We start from the raw sequence: 17,739 nt of genomic DNA, 5'->3' as shown, positions 1-17,739 counted from the left end.
CTTTATTTGGTGGTGGACGTCACATCCTCGAGGGTCCGGGGGCATGCACCCCCAGGAAGATTTTTTTTAAATGTTGAAGTTGAATGCATCAATCTGGTGCACTTTGAGCTAGGGCTGCTCAATTAAATCGTATTTTAATCGCAATTACGATTTTGGCTTGCAACGATTATGAAAACAACATAATCGAAATAAAATGATTTTATTTATTTTTTAAATAGGTTTTTCAGTTGAATTATACTTAAAGTTCAGGGTAATCAACTGTTAAAAACATACTTTTCAAATTATTTTCTTCAATAAATTGATGTTTTTCAAAGTAAATGGTTAATCGTTTTTAATAATCGTGATATCAATTATTGACCCAAATAATCGAGATTATGATTTTTGCCATAATCGAGCAGCCCTACTTTGAGCACAACATGAATTTATGGATACAGCTCTCAACACTCAGATGAAAGGGAGCTGTATACTTTTCAATAATCCAAACATCTTTAGAATATGATCACAACAAATCATTTAAACTTGTTTATTCTTATCTTATGTTACCTAGTTAGCATTCTTTCTTTTTATTTATGCATATTTGACTAATCACTCCCCTTTTAAACTTTTTACTGTCCTATAGTACACATTGGAATGATTTCTTACTTTATTTTGTACAACTTTATTAAATAGATAAAGGTGTGCTCTCTCTCTTGCTCTCTCGCTCTCTCGCTCCACATTGCTTTTCTTCCCGACTGCAACGCTGTTGTGTGTGTCTGTGAGAGCGTTTCACACGTGTGTATGAGAGATTTTTACCAGTGGCGAGCCTGTCTGAGGGCCTAAGATATTCAAAAACATTAAAACAAATTATATTTTTCTTTATATATTTTTTTTAAATATGTTTTTAGTAATATTTGTCAATAGTTTTACCAAAAATAACTTGATTAAATTGTATTTAAAATAACATTTCCAAAGAAATAAATCCTTTGAATCTGCCTATTCAGTTTCTGTTTGAATGTGAAGGGTTAAATGAAAGAAGCTCCTCTCTGCCAGTCTGTGAAGACAGGAGCTGATTGGACGTCCAGCTATGAATTCACAGAGGGCCAGCTATAGTAACTGAACGAGAGTAATGTCAAATGACAGTACAATTGACCAATCATATCTTCCCTCTAAATGGGTGGGCTTTATTATCGCGGACTTTATGACAAGTTCCGCCCGCTGTGAAACGTTTCTTGTTTCCATAGCAACAACAACTGTCAACAGCGTAAACTTGCCTTCAAAATAAAAGCATGCCAAATCACACTTAAGACATACAACTGCAACGAAAGTAACAAACACAATGCAATATCCTTTTCAATTTCAAAGAACACAAATTGGGTTATCTACAGGTGTTGTTTTGTGTGGTAGAGGGTCGCTTTTCATTGATACGTTTTTCACCCCGGGCGGGGTGTTGTTTTGATATTCCACCAGTGTATAAATAATTTTTTTTTTTTTAAATAATTTTTTTTTTTCCGCGACCCACCTATCACATCTCTGCACCCCACCAGTGTGGCGCGCCCCACACTTTGAGAAACGCTGGGTTAACCTGTTAAGCCCGGGAGCGCCCGCCCCCGGGGGCTCCCGCAACATCTTGCAAGAAACAGCGTCTGAGGGTTTCTTAACATTCAACAAACTATGAATGTGAATTTACTTGAAAATAAAAACATCTATATTGATTCTGACTTTTCTACATCCAACTCACAGGTGAATCATTGCATTGAGAAAAAAAGATTATAAATTACCCCTTTTAGAAGTGAAGATAGTAATTTGTTCTGGGAATGTCATTTTTGAGCCTGAAACCTGAAAAACAGGCTCGGGGCTTAACAGGTTAAAAAGAACACAATGTGCTCTCGGAGGAGATTCAGGTGATAAGGTGGGGGGGGGTCACCTTGGTTGGTGATTGGCTAATGGTTACACAAGCCAAACAATTGTTATAACATCATAAAGTGGTCAAAATGAGGTTTGACCACTATATAAATGGATCAGGACAAAAAGATAGCGCATCCTTTGTCCTGAAACTTTCAGAATCTCTTTCCACAGAGGGGACACATGTTGATGTACAATACATGAAAAAGTGGATTTTGCACAATAGATGACCTTTAGGTGAAAACATATTTTAGGATATATACAATCTGAACAAGATTAATTCAAAAAGAGAGATTTTAAAGCGCTTACTTTAATATTTTGATATATTTAAGCAAGTTCTTTGCATCTGTATTCTGTGTTTTAGCACACGAGCTGTGTTTGGCTACCCTCCAGCTCTCTCCAATATGTGGATATTTCTGTCCTCTATCAGTTAAACAGGAAACTCTTTGGGACTCATCCCTGCACATGGTTTGACAGAAGGTCAGGGCACTGGTGCCGACCTCAGGGTGGGGACTCCGAACAAGTTGAGATCAGGTGGCTGGAAAACAAAACAACCCTTAGCCCCCCCCTTGGGAAACACGGTTGCATGCAGAGGAATGTCGGGTGTACTGTAGCTGGTGTATTTAGCTGGAGGCTGGTAATACACAACAGGGACTTATATCTATAGCTACACCACAACCTTTCTTTTTCAACTTACAACTGCACGGAGAGATTCAGCTGATGAACACAGAGGAAAACAGACGGATGTAAAGACACAGAGGATGAGTCATATTAAATATCCACTCCCTCACAGATCTTCCTCCAGGCACGGCTTTTGAAAATGAAATCAGTTTGCAGTTCTCTCATACACTTGTGACAAAAGAGGTGTATACTTCCACACGCACGATTTCCTAAATTGCCATGGCAACATGAGTAACAACGAGTGCGGGTGGACCAGCAAACACAGTAATGTGAACACATATTTTCAGATAACTTGTGTTCTATAGAATACTTGCTATTAAGTCACAGTGTTGTGGGGTGCAAGCGGAGATTAGATCAGCTGCTTGTGACTGTGCATTTTGGCTGGGGAAAGCCCAAGTGAGGCAGTATCAATGAAAACCCTCACAAAGATAGAGATAAAGAGAGAAAGAGAGGGGCCCCGTTCTGAATAAAACATCCTGAGAGCACTTTCATGTGAATCCCTGTTGGCTGGGCTGGAGGAAACCCAAACTATATATTTCAGCTCCACAGCAACAAAGGCCCCAAATCAACAGCTACTTCCACGCAGATCAGGCAGTTGAAAGCACAATCAGCGCAAAGGAAATCTCGTCAAACAAGAGCTGATTTCCCATGGGCTGGTGACAGCAAATAAGGACACACTGAGAGTCAGCTATCACCTAGGAAACAACTCACTGTAACGGCCCCTACACACGGCGGCGTGCGTTGCCGCTTCAACGCTTCTACCCATTCACTTTGAATGGGGTGACGTCACGATTCGCCGAACTGCATTCTGGTAGTAAAGCGTAGCTTCTCTCGAGGTGCTCGCTGCAAAAGTAGAGCAATGTTCTACTTTTGCCGCCTCGACGGAGGCGTCAGCCAATCAAATCCCTCGTATGTAAATCTGACAGTACAAGCAGTAGCCAATCAAACCGGGTGTATGTTGGGAGAGCCAGACCGCAGTTATTTCCCATATGTCAACAAAAGGAGGAGAAAATGATCGTGGCGGTAGGGAACATACAGGGATACAAACCGGAGGAGCCAGGCATGGGGGGAGGTGGCAAAGACAGTGGGGGAAACTGGTAGGTTTTCGCTTGTTTGGGGAGTTTATATCCAGTGTACTTCGTTTGAATGGACAGCTAGCAAGCAGAGACAGTATATTTAGCCAGCATGGATGTAGCATGAATGCTTTGCTTTGTATGTCCGGGGCGGGACATTCATGTGGTTGGTTGTTGGTCGGGCTGCTCGCGTTGATTCCCCAAGCTCAAGACACGCCCACCGCCAAGCGGCAACGCACGCCGCCGTGTGTAGGGGCCGTAAGAGGACCAGGTGTTGGTTGCCAATTGACCTCCATGTTTGTAACCAAAACACACAAAGAGGCACAGCTTATCGACATGTCATGAGGTGCAACACTTCCAACATCTGGTAGACAGAATAAATACAACTTCCTAACCTGTCGCATAAAAAGGTATTTTCCAGTCAGCTCAGATGAAAGGATGTTACCATCGTCCCTACCATTATTAAATAAATGATGTTCAGCTACGAGCTCATTGTGTTGACTGTCCTCCATTTATTATTGCTACCTTTTTCTTCCTCTGACAGTTACTTTTTCTAGGATACAATCAAATGAACTGATACCCTGCCACCGCTAAAGCTGATGTTAGATTGTGTGTGTGTTTGTGAGTCCTTGTATGTGCGTGTGAAAAACTGATGCTGCTGTTGTAGGCCGGGCGGTGTGGCCAACACAAAGAAAGAAAAGGAGAGAAATGGCAGAAAGAGAAGCTGGTCATCAGGTATCTGTCACTTACCCAAATCTTTGGATCCTTGACTTTCACTGGCAAGTTCACCCATTCTCACCAGAGCATCAAAGTAGCCTTTGGCCGCAAACGTCACATCTAGAGACAAAGAGAAGCAAGAACAAAAAGAAAGTAGGATAAGTAACACAGCTTAAAGTAACAGTGCAGAGTGCCTCTTCAAATTTGGAAACTGTGATACATCTTAGCTTTGTGTCAACAATGACGTCAGCAGTCTGGTCAGTGACGCGGAAACATTTACACCCTTTCCTTTTACTTCTGGTTTTACTCAGGTGTTTTTCAAGCAGTGAATCACAGCTTCTGGCCACAAGATAATAAGCAACACTGATGTTGCCAAGTAATTACTGAACATCATCTTGCTGGCATTCTGCGTGCTTGATTGCAAAGAGGAAATTACAATGAGGACATTTCAGACAGATCATCTGTGCTTGATGGGGAAGCAACACGAGCACCAAAATGCATTTTGTTTATGGCTTAGCGTTACAAGTAAAGGAGGTTATTATCAAAGAGTTGCTTTATTATGACCACAAAATGTATGTAAGATAGTTGATTATTTAATAGGGTTTTTTGGCACTAGGTATATGCCATTTCACCTATATATTCAGGAGAGCCAGAATTAATGTTGCTCAGAATTACTTTTCCAGAAAACAGGATACACTTTTTGTCTATTGTTACATCTATGATGGAGTACTATACTTTAAAGTGAGATACTTGCTTAAGCGTGTTTAACGTTATGTTATCTGATCTGAATCAATTTGTGCTTTTTTTCCCCCGTAAAAAAGCCAATAGCTGTGAGAAAACATTGTTGTCCCACCAAGGAATTTTGAAATGTCACGCTGTAACCCACATGCTGTTTACCACCACTTGCACTCTCCATCTACCAATCCATTTATTTATTTATTTCTCTGTCAATATTTCTTAACAATGGACAGCAGGGTGGCACAACGACTTGGGGATACTGTTTATTATTGGATGGATAAAGGTTACACCTGTAGAAAAGGCTTCAACTGCTGCGATGTGCCTCTGCCACGCTGGATGCTGAATCGTGGCCGACACTGCAAGGCGGGAGGGAAAGGAGGTCTAAGATTGATGAAAGCTGTTATAATGTTAATCGACTTGCCTTTATAATCTAACGGGGTTATCTAATTGCTCTGTTTAGTCACTGGTGTAAACAAGAGTCCAGTCTCTCGAACACGTGTATAGACACGCCACAACATGAACACCCAAAATGTTTGACCTTTGCTCTAGATCTTCAGGGAACACAAAAACAACCAGTGAGGTTAATCCTAATCTTCAACCATATCTCCTCTGCTCTCTCGCTAAATAAACAAAGATCAAGAATACTCTTGTTTGCTCAGATCAATATCCACCTCTGCCCCTATTATTCCAACTGCTGCTGTGCTGGCCAACAAAGGTCACGCAGGCCAGAGTCTGTTTCCAGTGATTTCTGCCCTGCCTGCCAATCGGCCCATCTCCAGTGAATAATGGCCGCTGCTTCCAGAGGTGAATTCAACAGCGGTCCAAGTGACAGATGTGCCCCGTGATTGCAGACAGCTGCCAGGTGAGAGACACATTTACAACAATAGCCTGGCAGGAGCAGACTAATTCTAGCAGACAGATGCAGCCTTGTGATAGAGGAAGACTCCCAGGCTGGAAGCCTCTAGCTCTGCTCCCGGGCAGAGGGACATATGCAAATGATAATCCCAATTACAGCTGAGTCAACTGCAGTCGATGGTGTGCATTTCCTCCTTCCTTCCTCCCTCTCGCCGGGGGAACACCTGAGAACTGAGAGCAGGGCCTCTCGAGCATCACGCCTCATTTCTCATCATTATACCAAACAGACCTCCTGCTTGCTTTGTGGAAGGCGTGCGTGAGTGTGCGTGTCTGCGCATGCAAGTTCGCACATGTGCAGTTGGGGGATTGTGCGTGTAGGATGGTAGGAGCGAAGGCACATTTTCAAAGTGATCTCCAAGCAACACATTCTTTCTTCTTGCCTGAATCTGCTGCTGCAGCCGTGTGTGAGAGAGTGTGAGTGGGCTGCTGAAGGGCGGATGAGTAGATAAGCTGGATCTATACGGATATTTTACTTCTGTCCAATGAAATGTTTGAGGGGACAGACGGAGAAGATTACTGGTTCTCTGATTGTAACGCAGACAGACAATTGAGAGGGGAGGGATTCATCTCAGAGCTACTGATCTATCACTTACCGTATACTTCACGCTATAGAAGAGGTGGGAGAAGCACACATCCCTTAATCAGGACAACAATCCTTTGCTCTACTTGCATCTGGTGGGGGACTTGCATAATAACTCCAGGCTGTGTTTAGTGAGCATTTGGACTCACTCAGTTGTAAACATCTGTTGCTTTTACACTTACCAAATGCTGTGAGATTTAGAGACTTACGGCTGTGTAGGGAAATCTGGAACATGTCCATATCTAGATCTAGCAGGCCTACACTGAAACCCTTTTGGCATTTCTGGTGTTTAATCATTTCAGTGATTGCACCATATGGGTAGAAGTGTGTGCTCCCAACCATCGCCCCCGCAAATCAGCCTCTTAGTCCCTTGTGTGGAGCCAATCCTGCAAAGTGGGTCTTTAATGGCTCAGCGAGACCCTACCAGTCTGTTTCCTACCTACACCAAGACCAGGATTAGTTATTGTGAGTGTCAGCAGAGAGAAGCCCAGGCTTAGGGGGGGGCATACTAATTGCTTATTAGTTGGACTGAGGGGGGTTCAGACTGTATTAAGGTTGAGGGGCGTTTTGGGGGAGAGTTTGTCTCAAGACAGAGGACAGTAAAAACTCTGATTAAAAAAATTAAAAATAATAATAATAATGCAAAAGTGATTTGCGTGCGACAAACGTATATCCACATATTTTCATTTGTAAATGTTGTGTGTTGACAGAGAGCTATCCTTACAGTACTGTTTTTCACATGCACCAAATTATAATGCATACCTATTTGACATATAGGTTTATTGTACTGTCATTTTTTTTTAGAAAGATAGATAGATAGATAGATAGATAGATAGATAGATAGATAGATAGATAGATAGATAGATAGATAGATAGATAAATAGATAGACAGATAGATGGTAAAAGGAGAAAGAGTGCTGGCTTGGCCATGTGCCTAAACCTGCAGTGAACAGGCAGCACGGTGAAAATAAATGAGACAAAAAGGACTTACTGGCAAGGGCCTTCTCATAGTTCTTCCCCATGGCAACGAAGTTCCGTAAGCAGGGGTTGAACTGCTCCATGATAGTCTGAAAGAGAAAACAAGAGATAAATGGGCGGCGGAGGTTTCACTTATCAGCAAGGCGAGGTCAAGGGCATGGAGACAGACTCACACCTAGCTCTATTCATTGTCTTCCAGATAAACTTCATGACTCCCTTTCTCCCTCCAACATACAGAAACCTCCTTCAGCTGCACAACATCTTTCTTGCACAGATACACAGCCATTGACAGAGTATGTGGACACCCTAACAGTTGCCTTAAATGGGAGTGAGCACAGGAATGCCTTCCTCCACTTACATCCTGCCACTTGTTGTGAGAATTGCTCTGGGTGGGATGAAGGGGGAGGGGCTGGAGTTAATGGTGGCTGCAGGGGAGTAGGCGAGATACTCTTGGAATAAGAAGTGACATGTACATTGACAGGGACGCATGTAGTTAGCCTAGAGAGCATGAGATGATGGACATAAAAGCTCATTAAGGCTGCAAATGGACAGAGCAGTTTACATTGTACTGAGCTTAATATGGAGCTGTTGGCATCATTCATTAGCATCGAGGCTTCAAGTGAGTCTGGGCGATATAGAGAGCGATATACCTGGATATTGCAACAATATTGTTATAGGTTGATTGTTGGTGCTTTCTTTATATTTACACCATGATATGTTTGATAAATAACAGTATACATCACTAATGTGAGATAGTGTGTAAGTGGGTAAAGGAAATAATAATTTATTATTGTAGGAGTGCTGTAAAATGTATTATCTCTTTGATTTACACACGGCATCTATTGCACGTCTGTCCGTCCTGGGAGAGGGATCCCTCCTCTGTTGCTCTCCCTGAGGTTTCTCCCATGTTCCCATTAAACTGGGGGTTTTCTCCGGAAATGTTTCCTTGTACGATGTGAGGGTCTAAGGACAGAGGGTGTCGTATTGTCATACTGATATTCTGTACAAACTGTGAAGTCCACTGAGACAAATGTAACATTTGTGATATTGGGCTATATAAATACACATTGATTGAATAAGTTAATACGATATCCAAAATCTAAGACAATATCTAATCTTAAATCACAATATTTTTTATATAATGCAAGTATCTTAAAATAAACCCTTAAATTGTCAATATAGCTAGATTATGAGCAGAGTTTGTGTCATGTCAGGAATAAGAAATATGCTGCATTACTCTAGAGACACCGTATCATACTACACTGTAGACAAAGTCGTATATTCAGAGAAAGCATGATGCCTGACGTCTCCCACCATCATCGTTTCCTCTACTTCTCCTCTAGCTATCCTCGCTCCTCCTGTGTTCCTCCAATTAGCTGGTCCCCAGTCAGCCAGTCAGGAACAGCCAGGGGACAGAGAGACAACCACAATACTGCAGCAGCAGCAGCAGCAGCAGCAGCAGACACAGGTCCTCAATACAGCAAGAGAACACTTCATAATCTACTTCCAGCATAAATTCATGCTGTGGCAGAATAATATGGCAGTGTTAACCTGAAACAACCCTGGCAGTCAAGCCTCAGCATTGTTGAGTGCCAAGATGTAGATAGGATGTTACATGTGTGTGTGTTTGGGTGCACTTGCTGAGTGCATCCCAACAGGAGTCAAAGTGTAACTGGCTTAAATGCACCAAAGCCCACCTACAGTAGAAATACCAGTGAGTCAGACATAAACGCAGATACTTTCATTACCAACAGTAACTTCATACACTTCTGCGTGACTGAACTTGCATCTGAAGCTATTGCAGCAAAACTTGATTCCATAAAACGGGACACGATGAAAAAAGCTTTGGTCATTTACGACTAAGCACAACACAGCCTGTACAGCCTGAACACGAACAAGGGTATACACTTTTAGTACATTATGTATAAGTATGGATTTATAGATCTATTTCTTACCACACAACAACATCGGTTCTGACATTTGATAAGGTTAATCAAACATGTTTGTGCTTTTGACTTAAAAGTCACCTATTATGCAAAATCCACTTTTTCATGTCTTTTATACATAAATATGTGACCCCTCTGTGTAAAGAGATTCTGAACGTTTCAGGAAAAAAGATTCGCTCACTTTTTCACGGTTTGTGTAACCATTAGCTAACCAGGCAACACCCGCCCACCTTATCACCTGAATCTCCTCCTAGAGTACCATTAGGCGCATTCACACAAAGGTTCATGAGAACTTAGTTCATGAGAACTAAAGAGTTCTCATGAACTAAGTACAGATCGCGTTCACACCGGAATAAGTCCCTGGGGAAGGAATAAGGATTAGGCAAATGAAGCCGCTGACGTCACTTCTTCTTCTTCTGCTTTGGGTTTACTGGCAGGCCGCAAACAACTTCACGGCATATACTGCCACCTGAAGTCCCCGGCCGGAAGTCCCCGGAGTTGGGGACTGGCTTCAGTAGAAGCTGCTGGGACTCCCAGCAGCTTCTACTGAAGCCTTCCGAGTAGGGATGCACGATATTGGTTTTTTGAAACCGATACCGATAACTTCCTGCTTCTCAAGACCGATACTGATAACCGATAATACAAATTAAAATTACGCCACTAATTATTTTAACGCATGTGTATTTTTTTTCCACGGCCGCCCCGTAGCTTCAGAGCGCATCGAGTTTAAAATACCATCTACAAGCTGATGCTGACAGCCCTGCTCCTGCCGCCCGCTTGTGGCAGACCACACTTCCACGCTCACCGGCAGGCACCGACTGGCCATCTGGAGGACCGGGAGGGTGTGTGTACGTGTGGTCCGAGCGAGCAAGAGAGAGACCTTAGTGCATTGTTGTTGTTAGCATCTGGTGCTAGCTAGCTGCGCTAACGGATATAAGGAGCTGTTTAAATGAAAACAGAGGAGCGCTCTATCCACACAACTGCGCCGAGCACTTGACTTTATGCAGGAAGCAGACAGCGGGACATTGTAGGAGAAGTCAGCACACTCAGCAACATGATTGCAGCGTCCAGGCTGCTCCGGTTCGAGCATATGCCTTGAGTTGCACATAGCTCCAACGCGCGTGCGTGCGTGCACACGCACACACACACACACACACACACACACACACACACACACACACACACACACAGTATTGTATTATTGTCTTCGTACGCTTTTAACACACCATCGTAGCGATGGCGATGTTTCAGGTGACTGATCAGGTTCGAAGTATTAGGGAGCGCTGGATTTGTGAAGAACTCCCCTCTTCCTAAACCACTAACACCACAGTACTGGCAAAACGGGAGGAGCCGAGTGAAAAACAAGCGCCCCTCATCCCAATCCACCCACACCGCAGTATTTTTTCTTTTTTTTTACCCAAAAAAATATTGTATATTATCGGGGCTATTAATACTGTTATCGGTTTATCGGGATGACTTCATAATTCCTAATATCGGACCGATAATTATCGTGCATCCCTACTTCCGAGTAAATCGCCAGAACGTTTGTGTTGCCATAAGCAGTGATGTACCTGAACGCGTTCAATGAACGATCGTTCATGAACGCGTTCATATTTTGGGCGAACGTGAACTGAACGTACTGTATTTCCGCTAGATGAACGTAATTGAGAACGCGTTCATTCTCAGCGCTGTATAACGGCGTTCAAACGTGCGTTCATTCTCAGCACTGTATTATAACGGCGTTCAAAAGTGTGCCAGATTTCATATGCCTTTCAGCCGAAAAGGCTTATCAAAATAATGCGGAAAACCACCCAATCTGGCAACAGCAAGCTGCCTGTGACGCGTACGCGCCTGTCACCCCTGGCTGTCGCACTAAAATATAAATATACTAAATATATCAGACTCCTCACAACAAACAATGTGGAACCGCGGAACCGGCGAGCATTGAATGAATGAATGAATGAATGAATTAGTATGGACGAAGCCGAGAGCAGCTGCAGCAGCACTCGCTCAGAGTGAGACTCTACGGCAGGGGTGGGGAACCTCCGGCCTCCGGCCGTATACGGCCCGCGAGACAATTTGGTACGGCCCTCGAGGTAATTTATAAACACACGCAAAAAATAAAAAAATGAAAGAAATCTAGACCGCAAAAAAATTAAACAAGCGAGTACCTGTTTTTCCTGGCCAAGGTCAGGGTCCTTGAACACAACACGAGCCTAACGTGTCATCACGTGGTATATGTCTCGACTGACAGGGGTGCAGTTCTGACGGAGAGCACCAGAACGCCACTCCAGCACTTCAGAAATTGCAGTACCGATAAGTCCATACACATGCCACAGTTTCTGCGTGTCTGTGTCTTTAGTTGTAAGCCCAGTGGCGATCTGCTCATCTGTCATACAGTCAATAACTGTGTTGTTGTCATTAGCATCTGGTTAGCTAGCTATGCTAACGAATATAAGAAGCTTTGTCTACAACCAGTGAGGTCAAGGCACATCTTTATATGATCATTATAGTTATAAAAAAATAAGAGAATAAAGTAAACAGGTATAAAATACTATAAGACAGTTATTAATAAAGAAGAATACAGTTTGAAAGGGTAGTGATTTGTCAAATATCCATAAATTAAAAGAAAATCTGCTTACAGTTGTGTTTGGGTGTTGAGAGATGTGTCCATAGATCTCCTAATGTTGCTCTCAAAGTGCAACACATCTTGCCAGGGGAGCACGCCCCCCGGACCCCTCTAGAGGAGGTTAGGTCCCCCCCACTTAAACCATGTTCACATGGATAGGAAACTAAATACATTTGCACACATCTTGTGTCCATAAATTATCTTTCTGTTTAGGTGGTCACGCCACACCCTGCACGTGCATGCATACGCGAGTCATGGTGAGATATCTGGATTAGGAGGTTGCTTTTTCTTTGCACAGAATGAAATGAATGAGCTGTGATTTTAGTTTTTTTAAGCAGAGGTCAATAACTTGTACGGCCCTCTGAGGATATTGTAAAAATTGAAATGGCCCATTAACATCGTACAGGAGACAAATAATAGCTCGCAGCAACTTATTGAAAAAAGAACTATGAACTATAAATTAGTTCATTTTTGAAACCATGAACTTTAGTTCAACATTTTGAATTATGAACTATGAACTGAACTAGTTCATTTTAAAATATGTGAACTGAACTAGTTCATGTAGAAAGTGAACTTTCCCAACACTGGCCATAAGTTAGTCTCTCTACGTTTGTGCGCTGGGCTAATGCTAATAAAGCTAATGCGAGGATAATAAAATGGCGGCTTCACAAAACTTTTTGGAGTTTTACGGGGCGTGGTTTGCATTCCGCCCAGCCAATCAGAAATAGGAACCTTTTTCTCCTACGAAAGTCCCTGCTGTCTAGCAGGGACTTTCGTGGACTTTCAGGGACGGAAAAGGGGGTAAAAAAGGTTCTGATGAACTCATTCTAGTTCCGGCTCTTTTTGGTGTGAACGCGACATTTCGGAACTATATCGGAACTAAAGTGGGAAAAGTACTGCGGTGTATTGTGTTCTTTTTGACCAAATATCTCTCAGAGGGGAGTGGCTCTTTATTTTCATCTAAAGTAACAGACACAGAATCAGCACTTTTGAAAAACGCCTGAAACAGAGGGGATTATGGGACGCTACAATGATCCGTTTGGTGTTTGGAGCCAAACACTTCAGAGACATGTTTGTATATCTGAGAACTATAATATATTGATGAAAAACAGTATAATAGGGGACCTTTAAAACATGATAATCCAAATATCCAAATAGTTGCCCATTTAATATATCTTAACCCTTTTAGAAATGTGTTGCCATAGTTGGTTCACTTTAAGAAGCATACTGACTTGTGGAAATTGTGTATAAAATGGTTTTATATTCTGGTAGTTGTGGCAGAAAAAAACAAGAGTGAGCAAAAAGAGGTTCGGGTTCCCATGGATATTGGTCGGCTGAACTTAGAGGTAGAGATGTCCCGATCACGTGATCGGGGATCGGAGCCGATCACGTGATTTTCAAAAAATCGGGGATCGGGAGAAAAAAATCGGGGATCGGGATTTTTTCTTATTTTTATCTTATTTTTTTTATAAATTATAAATTTTTATTTAATGTTACAAAACAAAAATGACCATGTTCACGTCTTAAAGTCATCCTGAGGACTTAGTTTTGGTTTAAAATTACACAACATCATGTATGTGTTGCATTCTTTGGGCTTGTTTTCATAGACCTGGTTGCTTATTTCTCTGAAATCTGGCAACAGAGTGGGCGCAGTGTCTAATAGTAGCAGTAAGCTAACGAGAGGCTACGTTCAGCTGGTGACTCGGGAGTCGGGACAGAGAAAATGTCAGGAGTTTGGAAGTATTATAAAATTGAAAGCGAAGGCAGTGTAACAGCCAGATGCAATGTTTGCAAGGCAGAGGTTCCTCGTGGTGGAAAGAACAGAGCTACGTTCAACACGACCAATCTAATGCGCTACCTGAGAAACAAACGCCAACAACAACACGGCGAGTACACAGCGGCCACTCAGGTAACGGCACTGAAACAACCAACACTTTCAGAGACTTTTAAAAGGAAAGAGAAACTGCCCCAGAACAGTGAAAAGGCCAACACAATAACAGCCAAGATAGCTGAATTCATCGCGTTGGATGACCAGCCGTTATCTGTTACCTTTTTTTCTCTTAATGCATTGCATAAAGATCGGATCGGGAAAAATCGGTATCGGCAGATTGTCAAAATCAAATGATCGGAAGCAAAAAAAGGTGATCGGGACATCCCTACTTAGAGGTCATCATCTTCCTTGTTATAAGTTCCTGTCTGTTAACTGGTTCGAGCCTTCAAGCGAAAAACAGATTCTCAGGAAGTCTCTGCAGTGGCTCAGCAGCTATTGGGAACACGGTGACAAATGTTCTCAAAAAAGAGCATATTTATACTGCAGTCTCTTGAATACAGAGCTGATTGCTTTCAGCAGGAGGGCACCATGTCAGCGTATTGTTTTTACATAAACATATTCCAAAGCTACCATGACAAGATGGTGGAATGAGTAGTTTAAAGTATTCTCACAGTTAAAATCAGCTCCCTTTATTTACCGTCAGGCCCTGTTAGTCTAATATACCAGACGAAAGGAGCATAAAGGGAGAATCCCTCCTTTAAGCACACGGTACTCGTATAGAAAAAAGGTATCCCCGCTCTCGCCTTATTTTGATGTGAAGTGCATCTCGTAGAGGATAGGGTCACGCACGCACGCACGCACACACACACCAGCGTGTACTTGTGCACACTCTTACATTAATACAAGTCTTCATAATAAAGAGTGGTGATGTTTGGTGGTGGGAGGATTACATAACAAAGCAAAGCCCTGTGCAGCATCATTACGGCACACTCTCCCACTGAGGAGGCCAAAGGTAGCTGACACAGGCCCAGCCGCCTTACTTCCACATACTGAATAAATGCATACATTTATGAAGTTATTGAACATAACGACTTTGATGATTAGCCACACATATATCTAAAATGGGCCCATACATTGCAGTGACATAAGGGGTAGAGAAGAGGGAACATCTTATCTCTTCCCATTGTTGCTAAATGTGTCACCCCAGTTCTCTTGTACTACATTGTTACCCTAATTGTGGCAGCTAATTGGGAAATTGGGCCAAGAGGCACTTCAAGTTGTGTGACATGGAGAGAGAGAGAGAGAGAGAGAGAGAGAGAGAGAGAGAGAGAGAGAGAGAGAGAGAGAGAGAGAGAGAGAGAGAGACTGAAAGGGAAAGAGGGATCAACAAAGTGATTGAGTAGAAAATTGCGATGAAGGAATATTTCAAGAATTACGAGCAAGGGTGTAGAAGTAATTATGTGCTGTACATCCCTTCCCATCCAATACTCCTCTATATCATCTTTCAATGAAGATATAATTAAATGAGAAAACGTCCCGGCTAAAGTGTAATTATTTATTTTTACTGTGGAAAGAAAAGCTGTCCATTTTGCGTTCTACTCAAGGACTGAATTAATTCATCATCAATACTCAGGACACAAATAGGGACAAAGAAATGTCTACAAAATGAATCAAATCTGTTTGGCATCAAGTTGTGCTGTGAGTTGAGTAATATGGGAGTTCAGGAGCATTGAGGCTGCAGATAAGGGAAAACACAGGAATACAATTATGTGCTCATCTTGGAAGTAAGGAACCATGTTAGTAGTACATGGGAATAGTTTCACGATTTTGACTATGGGTTATCAATCCATCTTCGCTCATTCTGTACCATCGCACACACAATGCAGTAATGATATGCAAAGAGGGTCATTTCAATGTAACACACACTGATTAGAACGAGGGGGAATCACACACAATCAGAAGCCAGCATGCCATCATCATCATCTGTTCCTTTGCACCCTCCCCTTGCTCCTTCCTCCTCTTCTCCATGGCAAGAGCCTCTGGCATGAAACATGCCCATGATAAAAACCCCGCACTAATGGGAGCACTGTAGAAGAGGTGACGGGGCCGAATGTTATCAGGGAGGAAGGTAAAGACTAGGATAATGTCTATGGACTTGTGACAACTGCAAATATAGTATTCTTTCTCTAATTACTAACACGATGAGGCAATGATGAGTCTCATGACAGCTGTGACCTTTAGCATACTGTGTCAAGAGAAAAGAGCCAGGCTGCTGTGTAATCTCCTGTCTGGTAAACAGAGACGGACAAGAAAGAGACACGTGTGCATCTGAGGGTCCACCACCTTTCCCAGGGGAACCCCTAGCCCCTGCTATGCAATATCTTGCTTTCATTATGTAAAGCTAAAGTATAAAGCTAGCGGCAATACTTGTGGAATATTTACTTAAAATAAACACAGCAAGCCAGGGTAATAGCTAGTTAACATGTTTCTATTTGACTCCAGTAAACAGTTTTAATAATTAATTTTGCCATATATGCAAACAAGTGCAAGATAAATGTAAACTACAATTAAATAAAGCTAAACTCAAAGCCACTGGGTTTTGCCTTGGGGGAATCCATGGGTACACATTGAAAATCTATGGCTCTGCATCTAGCTCACTGTGGAGGTCAGTCGATTCCAAAGTTATTGGCAACAGCTTAGTGCAATTTATTTGGACTGTGCTGCAGTAGACTGACTGAATTAGTGTATGTGGTTTGGGTTTTAAACCACATCGCAACCCTCAAAACCTTTCCTCTCTTCAACTTAACTTGGGTTGCTGTCATTGTACTAAGATCAGCTTGTCAAAAATATATAGCGCTGCCTTCAAGACCATGCATCAGAATTAGAAAAAGTAGCATCAATTTAACAATGAGTAGGGACTGTTTTCTGTGATTCGCATTTAAATGCGGCATTAAAGATGAGAACAGTGAAAAGACTATAGGAACTTACTGTTATCATTATCAAACTATGAGTTAAATATATATCTGCATAAAGTGTATTTTAAATGTAGGTTTTCAACTTTTTAGGTTGCTGAAAAAACTGATATTTTGGGGAGTATGCATGTGTATTTTGTCAACTGGGTTACTCTCCCATGAGATCTGGTACCAAGGCTTCTATTGCATACGTTTCATATTTTTAGACTATTTCTCCTGCTATCACAACAGGGAATGTCAGACTTCTTTGCTACATTATCTTACAGCCACTAGTAACATGTTGCATTCCAACAAATCTAATAAGATTTGCTAATTTAATTTAGCGTGCAAAATAAACTCAAGTCAATGTATTGCATTCTCCAATTTCCTTATAGGGATATGTGGCAAACTTAAATCTTACATTTATAGATCAACACCACTTCCCTGCATTGTAGTGGCATTGAGGTTTTTGAGGGTACCACACAAGGTATGTGGAATTGAGGGGGCTAAAGATCGCTGCAGTGCTAGGGTACAAGTGAATGGAATAAAGCCAACTTACTGCAACACAGCTAAAAGACAGGTTAGAGAGCTTTCTAAGACATCTATACAAAAGAAACACTGTCACACGCTTATTTCAGAGCAACGTCCAGGTATACACTCGGAGTAGATACAAAGAAGTGTTTCCTTCTTGCATACCTAAAGCCCTACTAATACTGCAGTGCGCACACCATGTGCTTTCAGTGGAAGCTAGGACAATAACCAAATCCAAGAATACCACGTGAATATTTGCTTCCTTACTCATTTCTGAGTTGTGTTGTGGAGCACAAGCTGTTAATCGTCGTGTGATCAGAGAGTTCTGCATAGTTTTAGAGCAGATTG

At 42.1% G+C, this 17,739-nt stretch overlaps 1 protein-coding gene across 4 annotated transcripts in view; it reads right to left on the bottom strand.

Annotated features, from left to right (window-relative positions):
* LOC117450500 (BAR/IMD domain-containing adapter protein 2-like) overlaps window positions 1–17,739 on the bottom strand; it is a 61,335-nt gene that overhangs the window by 36,058 nt on the left and 7,538 nt on the right. For all 4 annotated transcript variants that reach the window (XM_034088293.1, XM_034088294.1, XM_034088296.2 and 1 more), the window contains exons 2-3: window positions 7,577–7,652; window positions 4,386–4,472 (exon numbers count right to left, since the gene is read on the bottom strand). In XM_034088293.1, coding sequence (XP_033944184.1) covers window positions 4,386–4,472; window positions 7,577–7,652 — 163 coding nt within the window. The remainder of the gene's footprint in view (window positions 1–4,385; window positions 4,473–7,576; window positions 7,653–17,739) is intronic.

The sequence above is a fragment of the Pseudochaenichthys georgianus genome, chromosome 8 (assembly GCF_902827115.2).
Source record: "Pseudochaenichthys georgianus chromosome 8, fPseGeo1.2, whole genome shotgun sequence".
Taxonomy (NCBI): Eukaryota; Metazoa; Chordata; class Actinopteri; order Perciformes; family Channichthyidae; genus Pseudochaenichthys; species Pseudochaenichthys georgianus.
The sequence above is the reverse complement of the archived record's forward strand: the minus strand, read 5'-3'. Positions and strand labels throughout refer to the sequence as shown.